This window comes from Oncorhynchus clarkii, chromosome 33, assembly GCF_045791955.1.
Source record: "Oncorhynchus clarkii lewisi isolate Uvic-CL-2024 chromosome 33, UVic_Ocla_1.0, whole genome shotgun sequence".
NCBI lineage: Eukaryota > Metazoa > Chordata > Actinopteri > Salmoniformes > Salmonidae > Oncorhynchus > Oncorhynchus clarkii.
In genome coordinates this window covers 25065859-25075556 of record NC_092179.1, presented here as the reverse complement: position 1 = coordinate 25075556, position 9698 = coordinate 25065859, and the positions used below count along the sequence as shown (strand labels likewise).

At 47.1% G+C, this 9698-nt stretch overlaps 1 protein-coding gene across 3 annotated transcripts in view; it reads left to right on the top strand.

Annotated features, from left to right (window-relative positions):
• The window catches only part of LOC139392500 (IQ motif and Sec7 domain ArfGEF 3a), a 180034-nt gene that overhangs the window by 131322 nt on the left and 39014 nt on the right, over positions 1 to 9698 (top strand). For all 3 annotated transcript variants that reach the window (XM_071140497.1, XM_071140500.1, XM_071140498.1), the window contains 2 exons: positions 1167 to 1289; positions 4974 to 5140. In XM_071140497.1, coding sequence (XP_070996598.1) covers positions 1167 to 1289; positions 4974 to 5140 — 290 coding nt within the window. The remainder of the gene's footprint in view (positions 1 to 1166; positions 1290 to 4973; positions 5141 to 9698) is intronic.

Below are 9698 nucleotides of genomic sequence, written 5' to 3'. Positions count from 1 at the left end.
CTACCTGGTTAAATAAAGGTAAAATTAAAAATTTAAAAAAATTAAAGTCACTGTCATTGTCCTAGCCCAATTACACTGTAAATATGATGCAATAGGTTATCAAGATAATGTTACGGAGACTTACAATTACATGGTTTTACATTGTCTCTCCCAACTTGATAGAACTCATTCTAATACAATCAATTTAGACTATTATCAGATGAGATTTCAAGATAATCATCCTTCGATTCCATCACTCTAGGAAACATTTTCATCCTACCTGAGAAAGTGTCACCCTCAACACACAGTCATCCAACTTTTCAACAAATCCAGGTCACCTTCTCGCTCACTTTGGCGGCCATTGCTTACACAAATCACTAATTCCCATGCATTTATTCTGACTGATCTCTTTTATTTAAGCTGATTTAATTTCCTCTGACTAAGCTAGCCCGTCCATTAATGGCTGGATGTTCTGCTCCGAGGGTTTGTGTCCCTGTGCTGGGGGAGCGGTGATAGCAGTGTAGCCGAGGCTAGATGGGCCCTCTCCCTGCTGTCCTTGCACCCATGCATGGATAATACCTGGGTGAAACTGACCCTGAAGTAGACATAGTGAAAGTTGTGGAAGTTGTTCCCCATAGTTCGGAGTCATTTCTGGGTTCACCTCCCCACGACCGCAGGGGCGGGGCAGGGAAAGTGGAAGTGGCGTCTGATGTGAATTCAAACTGGGGTTACAGATTCCTGTAGAAGTAACATATCTCTCTCTCTCTCTGTCTCTCCCTCTTTCTCTATATCTCTCTCCCTTTCTCTACCCTCCTCCTTCCCTCTCTCTTAATCTCTTTCTCTCTTTCTCTCTCTCTCTCTCTCTCTCTCTCTCTCTCTCTCTGTCTTTCCCTCTTTCTCTATATCTCTCTCCCTTTCTCTACCCTCCTCCTTCCCTCTCTCTTAATCTCTTTATCTCTCTATCTCTCTCTCTCTCTCTCTCTCTCTCTCTCTCTCTGTCTCTCCCTCTTTCTCTATATCTCTCTCCCTTTCTCTACCCTCCTACTTCCCTCTCTCTTAATCTCTCTATCTCTGTCTCTCTCTCTCTGTCTGCCTCCCTCCATCTCTTTTCCTTCCCCCCTCTCTCCCTCTCTCTCTCTCTCTCCCTCTCCCTCCTTCTACTCCCTCCTTGTCTTTCTTTCCTGCAGTTGTGTGGTGGATGAGATGGATTTCTCAGGGATGGAGCTGGACGAGGCTCTGAGGAAGTTCCAGGCTCACATCAGAGTCCAGGGAGAGGCCCAGAAGGTGGAGAGACTGATCGAGGCCTTCAGGTGAGCTCCATTATTCAGTCAGTCTGTCAGTCCATCAGTTAGTCAATCAATCAGTTAGTCAGTCAATCAATGAATCAATCAATCATCTGTGTTTGTGTGTGTGTGTATGTGTGTGTGTGTGTGTGTGTGTGTGTGTGTGTGTGTGTGTGTGTGTGTGTGTGTGTGTGTGTGTGTGTGATGTGTGTGTGTGTGATATATTGCTAATGTGTATGTTAATAAACTCAACTATAAACTCAACTCATCCTGGACGGGTGTTGGTTTAAGGATGACACTTAAAAACAATTCACATCCAGTAGGATGTCAGGCAGTTGTGATTAGATGAGGTCACTACTGGGACAAACAGAGAGACCTTTGTCTCAGGTTTAGAAGGCCTAAAAGGCTGCAACGTTCAAGAGAGTTAAGCTCAACATCAGGCGAGGCACAGCCCTGTAGTGTCTTTGCCCTGTTGTTGTCCATGGGTGGGCAGGACATTGCCATTAGCACTAAGGTCCATGTGTGTCTGAGCCTAAAACACAGCGCTAGGAGTTTTTTTCAGTTCACGTCTCACTTCACCAGTCAACCTAAATCCCATCCAAGCTTTCCAGTTTCTACCTAGCCTGGTTATCCAGCCTGAGTGCTACACACAGCAGTGTTTCACTGCATTCAGACTGGTTAAATCGGGCTAGTTTAAACCCTCCCTCCATTTAGATGGTTGACCCAGCCTTCCGCTTGGCTAGGTGCTCTGAAACAACAGGCAATCTCAACAGACAGGATAAGTACAACTTCCTGGTTTACGAGTCTTAACGGGTATCCCATTTATGCCACAGCTGCGTTGCTCTGCGCTAAGCAGTGTCCCTGAATACCCACTCCATTTACGATATGGCCAGCTGTCACAGTTGTCAAGGTGCGTTGCCAACGAGAGTGTTGTTGTCGTTGTGAGCGGGCATGGAGACTGACGGATGGCATTTGTTTTGGGTACGATTGGCGCAGAGTGCGTGCTGCTCAGAGAGGGGCGAAATAAAGAGCGAGGGAGGAAAGGAAGGAGGAGAGGTTTATAAATATCCACTGTTGCATAAGCACTTCTCTCTGGTCTCCGCCTGCCTCCCCTGCTCCTCCAAACAGAGATGGAGAGAGGGAGGAATAGAAAAACAGAGAGGGGGAGAAAAGGATAGAGAACGAGAGACAAGAGTCTGAGACAGAGAGAAAGATGACGGGAGGGAGGGAGACAGACTTCAAAGAGAGTGAGGGGATAGCGAGAGGCTTAAAGAATGAACGAGAGAGACGGATAGAGAACGAGGTAAAGGATGACTGTAAACACAGAAGGAGAGGCAGGTGGCAGGGAAATGAGAGCGAGAGGGAGGAAAGGGAGGGAGAGAATGTGTGAAGAAACACAAGTCAAGAGAAAATAAACACCTGGCAGCTTCTGTAGCTTGGCGTGTGTCAGCTAATAATGAACCCAACACTGGCAGTTTCTGAGGTGAGAGAGAGAGAGACACACACACACACTCACACATGAGATTCCCTTCACTGAAATAGAGTAAGGGGAGGGAATATAGGGTTTCTCTTTCTAGGGCTATCTTCTATTTCACTCTTTCTGGTAGAATAGTAAAGAGAAATGTATAGAACTGAGACTTTATTATTAAGAAGAAAAAGCTATTTGTTGGCTGCAAAACCTTCCTTAAAGTCTAAGCCCAGTCTCGATGGTACAACTGCAAACCATAGAGTATGTGGCTTAAGATAAGGTATTTTTCAGGTAAAAAGTCTAGTCTCCATTAGATGATGCAGAATCAGTGGGGATGAACCCCCAAACTGAGGACACGGCTGTGTCCCAAATGGCAACTCTATTCCCTACATAGCTAGTCCACTACCTGTGTGTATTCCTAGCCCACTGAGACGTAGATTCCAATCATGCAGCTCAGTGGTCACATGACTCCGGAGGAAGGCCGGGCCAGCCTACCTGGAAACCATAACCAGAATTAATATGGAATTACACTTTACGCTCCAGTAGAGGCCCTATGGGGTGTCACACACACACACCCGTTGAAATAATAGATTGATTCATTAACAAAGGAAGCTCCCCTGTGGAATCTCACGCAATGCTACAGTAAATAAATGTATTCCATAAAAGATTTGAATTGGTTGCCAATGCAGAGGAGAGCATAGCGTGACAATATGGTAGTGTCCTGAATAGCACCCTGTTCCCTATTTAATAGCACCCTGTTCCCTATTTAGTGCACTAATTTTGACCAGGGCCCTCAAAGTAGGGCCCCTATGTTAGGAATAGTGTTCCATTTGGTATGCACGGTATGATGAATACAGTACACCATTATCACTGAGAGAGTATGTATGCATTGTGACACACTGTAGCTTGCAGTGCAGTCACCCCACTGGGCACAGACCTCAGTTCAACTTCTAGTTTTGATGTACATTTGATTGAGTTGTCAACTAAAGTGAATTAGACAGGAAATCAACAAAACATGTCATCCTGTCATTGGATTTAGGTTCAAAGTTTGATGAAAAAAAGACAAGGACTTTTTGCAAATACAATCAGTTTTGTTGATTCAACGTCATCTCACATCAAATTTTCTTCTGGTTGAAATGATGTGGAAACAACATTGATTCAACCAGTTTTTGCCCATAATGTCATGTTAATGGTAGTGTCTGGAGAGCTCTGGTTTTCACTGTAGAGGATTCTAAATCAACCTCTTTACTCTATGGACATAGGATGCTATCTGTTCAAACATGGACTAGCCCTTATGTTTCATCCTCTCACAACGCCCCCAAGCAGATAGACTGGCTGTCCTAGCATAGACACACACACACACACACACACACACACACACACACACACACACACACACACACACACACACACACACACACACACACACACACACACACACACACACACACACACACACACACACACACTTAGTCATCAGATACACACTCAGTCACACACACAATCACACACACACTCAGGTGTCTCTGCCAGTTAGATTGACGAGGGTTGTTTGGTGCGTGGAGCTGCTAGGCCAGCTGTATTTCGCTCTCCTGCCGTGCCTCCTCTCAGATCTCAGGGTGTTCTCTGGGACCTCCATCAGCCCTGTGTCATCTTTACTGCAGAGGTGCCCAGGCAGGGATATTTCTGCTGTCTAACCCACGGTGCACAGCGTAAATACACTACTGCTCTAGTTATGTAGCACTTTGTGACAACTGCTGATGTAAAACGGGCCTTTTAAAATACATTTTATTAATTGATTTGATTACTGTCGTTCTGTCTGTCTTTCTGTCTGATGGTTGGCCAGGTTATTTGTGGTGACTAGGGAGTAGGGACTTCATCTTATCTGTATATTCTAGGGAGTAGGGACTTCATCTTATCTGTATATTCTAGAGAGTAGGGACTTCATCTTATCTGTATATTCTAAGGAGTAGGGACTTCATCTTATCTGTATATTCTAGAGAGTAGGGACTTCATCTTATCTGTATATTCTAGGGAGTAGGGACTTCATCTTATCTGTATATTTTAGGGAGTAGGGACTTCATCTTATCTGTATTTTCTAGAGAGTAGGGACTTCATCTTATCTGTATATTCTAAGGAGTAGGGACGTCATCGTATCTCATGGGTTTTACAAATACTAACCCCCTCTCTCCCTCCTGTCCCCCTGTCCCGTCTCCTGTCCCCCTGCCCCCCACCCTCTCCAGTCAGCGGTACTGCATGTGTAACCCGGACGTGGTGCAGCAGTTCCACAACCCCGACACCATCTTCATCCTGGCCTTCGCTATCATCCTCCTCAACACAGACATGTACTCACCCAACATCAAGCCTGACCGCAAGATGATGCTGGAGGACTTCATACGCAACCTCCGAGGTGAGGCATTATTTTAGTAGAGTGTGTTGGAGCGGTAGATGAGAAGGAGGGGGAGGATGGGAGTAGGGGAGGGGAATAGGGTAAGTAATAGTTATTTACTACTTACTTTATACTAGTTAGTTAGTTACTAGTTAGTTAGTAGTTAGTTAGTTACCAGCTAGTTTTTTACTAGTTATTTAGTTACTACTTCATTTGTTCATTTGTTACTAGTTAGTTAGTTACTACTAACACCCTATAACACCCTAAGTGCATATAGCGTCTACATAGTGTAGCCTTTCACAGAGGCCACTAAATCTTGACTCTACAGTGACAGGATATTCAACCTATCATGTCGCCGCAAAGATCTGTCTGCGTTTCAAATATCCGTGTAACAAGAGAAGACGGCTAAAGTCCCAATCCATTTTCCCTAACAGTTAGCTTACTCTAATTCAAACCCCTGTGTCCCAAATGGCACCCTGTTCTCTACATAATGCACTACCTTTGACCAGGGCCCAAGGCACCCTATTCCCTAACCAGGGCCCAAAGCACCCTATTCCCTAACCAGGGCCCATGGCACCCTATTCCCTAACCAGGGCCCAAGGCACCCTATTCCCTAACCAAGGCCCATGGCACCCTATTCCCTAACCAGGGCCCATGGCACCCTATTCCCTAACCAGGGCCCATGGCACCCAATTCCCTATGGGTCCTGGTCAAAAGTAGTGCACTATATAAGGAATAGGGTGCCATTTGTGATGCAGGCCTTGTGTCGTTGGTGATATAGAGCTGCATCATAGTTTTCCTCTGCCAGGGAAGGATCCATCAGGACTGTGGGATCAATATCGTACAACTTTAATGGATTCATCTGGACGGCGCCTCACAATTAAATGAAGTTGGAAAATCAATTGCCACGATGCTTGGCTTTCTTCCTCTGTTTGTGTCCCCTCTCTCTCTCTCTCTCTCTCTCTCTCTCTCTCTCTCTCTCTCCCCTCAAATTCTCTTGCTCTCTCTCTTCCTCTCTCTCATTCTCTCGCTCTCTCACTCTCTGACTGTCTCTTTCTCGTTCCCTTTCTCTCTCTTTCTATCTTTCAACCCTCTCTCTCTTACTGTATCTTTCCCAATCTCCCCCTGTCTCCCTCCCTCCTCCTTCCCCCTCTCTCTCACTCTATATTTTAAGCTAATTGAGTAGTTGGAAGAACACAGTTAAGAGATTGAATCGGATGTTAATTAATGAATAACAAAGGAGCGCTCACTTACTCAATTACACTGGACCAGAAATGTCAAAAACATTCTGCAATGTCTAACCTGATATGTAGACACTGAATAGAATTAGTATAATGACTTGTATTGTATCCTAGAAACCATTCCATATAAATATATATAAATGTCTTACTTTTGATGTATCAAAATATGACAGTGTTCACATAATTAGTATAACATTAGTATAACTCTTGATGTATTTAGTAGTACCGCTGTTGCACATATAATTAGTTTAATGACTTACATTGTATTCTAGAAAAGTCTCCATATACAGTATACATGTCTTACTGTTAATCTATCTAATTGTACTATAGTGAAGTCTCTTTAGAGTACGGACCAAAGGCCCTAGCACTTGGTCCATGCTGGTCCTGGATCAAAGAGCCTAGCACAGGGGTGGTCCATGCTGGTTCTGGATCAAAGAGCCTAGCACAGGGGTGGTCCATGCTGGTTCTGGATCAAAGAGCCTAGAACATGGTCCATGCTGGTCCTGGATCAAAGAGCCTAGCACAGGGGTGTTCCATGCTGGTCCTGGATCAAAGAGCCTAGCACAGGGGTGGTCCATGCTGGTTCTGGATCAAAGAGCCTACCACAGGGGTGGTCCATGCTGTTTCTGGATCAAAGAGCCTAGCACAGGGGTGGTCCATGCTGGTCCTGGATCAAAGAGCCTAGCACAGGGGTGGTCCATGCTGGTTCTGGATCAAAGAGCCTAGCACAGGGGTGGGACATGCTGGTTCTGGATCAAAGAGCCAAGCACAGGGGTGGTCCATGCTGGTTCTGGATAAAAGAGCCTAGCACAGGGGTGGTCCATGCTGGTTCTGGATCAAAGAGCCTAGCACAGGCGTGGTCCATGCTGGTTCTGGATCAAATAGCCTAGCAAAGGGGTGGTCCATGCTGGTTCTGGATCAAAGAGCATAGCACAGGGGTGGTCCATGCTGGTTCTTGATCAAAGAGCCTAGCACAGGGGTGGTCCATGCTGGTTCTGAATCAAAGAGCCTAGCACAGGGGTGGGACATGCTGGTTCTGGATCAAAGAGCCTAGCACAGGGGTGGTCCATGCTGGTTCTGGATCAAAGAGCCTAGCACATGATCCATGCTGATCCTGGATCAAAGAGCCTAGCACAGGGGTGGTCCATGCTGGTCCTGGATCAAAGAGCCTAGCTAGAGGTGGGCCATGCTGGTCCTTGATCAGAAAGCCTAGCTAGAGGTGGGCCATGTTGGTCCTGGATCAGAGAGACTAGCTAGGGGTGGGCCATGCTGGTCCTGGATCAAAGAGCCTAGCACAGGGGTGGTCCATGCTGGTTCTGGATCAAAGAGCCTAGCACAGGGGTGGGACTTGCTGGTTCTGAATCAAAGAGCCTAGCACAGGGGTGGTCCATGCTGGTTCTGGATCAAAGAGCATAGCACAGGCGTGGTCCATGCTGGTTCTGGATCAAAGGGCCTAGCTAGAGGTGGGCCATGCTGGTCATTGATCAGAAAGCCTAGCTAGAGGTGGTCCATGCTGGTCCTGGATCAGAGAGCCTAGCTAGGGGTGGTCCATGCTGGTCCCGGATGGCTGTAGTATGTGGTTGTTGCAGAGTCAGATGTACTACCTGAATTTGTTCAGGGAGAGATGGAGAGAATACATAAAATATGATAAATCAGGTGAAAGCACAGTAAGCAGAACTCTCCCTCCCTTTACCTCTCTCTCTCTCTCTCTCTCTCTCTCTCTCTCTCTCTCAATCTCTCTCTCACACACACCCCCCCCACACACACCCCCTGCTCCTCTTCCTCCCACTGTGCTGACTCCATAATGTGGAGTGATGCCTCAGCATATCCAAGAGTGCATCTGTGTCATTGCCCTGACGAGTGTCTCCATTTGCCGAAATGATTCCCGACCTAGCAGCCTCATTGGCTCCTCAGTGAACCATCCTGGCTATAATGGGGTATATCTAGAGGGAAGCCTCACAGCCAAATGATACAGTATGTTCCCCCCAGTCCCCAGTTGATATGTTCTCCCCAGTCCCCAGTTGATATGTTCCCCCCCAGTCCCCAGTTGATATGTTCCCCCCAGTCCCCAGTTGATATGTTCCCCCCAGTCCCCAGTTGATATGTTCCCCCCCAGTCCCCAGTTGATATGTTCCCCCCAGTCCCCAGTTGATATGTTCCCCCCAGTCCCCAGTTGATATGTTCCCCCCAGTCCCCAGTTGATATGTTCCCCCCAGTCCCCAGTTGATATGTTCTCCCCAGTCCCCAGTTGATATGTTCCTGCCAGTCCCCAGTTGATATGTTCCCCCCAGTCCCCAGTAGATATGTTCCCCCCAGTCCCCAGTTGATATGTTCCCCCCAGTCCCCAGTTGATATGTTCCCCCCAGTCCCCAGTTGATATGTTCCCCCCCCAGTCCCCAGTTGATATGTTCCCCCCCAGTCCCCAGTTGATATGTTCCCCCCCAGTCCCCAGTTGATATGTTCCCCCCAGTCCCCAGTTGATATGTTCCTGCCAGTCCCCAGTTGATATGTCCCCCCCCCAGTCCCCAGTTGATATGTTCCCCCCCAGTCCCCAGTTGATATGTTCCCCCCAGTCCCCAGTTGATATGTTCCCCCCAGTCCCCAGTTGATATGTTCCCCCCAGTCCCCAGTTGATATGTTCCCCCCCAGTCCCCAGTTGATATGTTCCCCCCCAGTCCCCAGTTGATATGTTCCCCCCCAGTCCCCAGTTGATATGTTCCCCCCCAGTCCCCAGTTCATATGTTCCCCCCCAGTCCCCAGTTCATATGTTCCCCCCCAGTCCCCAGTTCATATGTTCCCCCCAGGCGCAGGATATTTAATAACATCTGTAACGAGTGCTCTGAGTCGGGAAGCAAGTTCAGGGAGTGAGTGTTTTAATAAATAAACTAAACAAAAGCCACGAACCACAAACAACGCACCGGGGAGTGACAGATGTAGGGAAGATAATCAAGGAGGTGATGAAGTCCAGGTGAGTGTCATGAGGCACAGGTGCGCGAGACGATGGTGACAGGTGTGCAGGATAATTAGCAGCCTGATGACCTAGAGGCTGGAGAGGGAGTATACGTGACAACATCAAGAGGAGTTTTTTTTTGTAATGAATTAATTGAACATTTGCTTCTGTCATTATTTTAATAGAATGTATGTGTGTGGGGGGTTGGGTGGTGTGTGTCCGTGCCTGTGTGTGTGATGTTGTGTGGTGTGTGTGTGTGTGTGTTGAGAGTTGATGTGTGTGTTTGATGGTGTGCTTTGAATGAGTGTGTTTGTTTGTGCTCTGTGATCATTACTGAGATATGAGTGTGTGTGTTTGGTTTTGCTCTGTGATAGGGACTGAGTGTGTG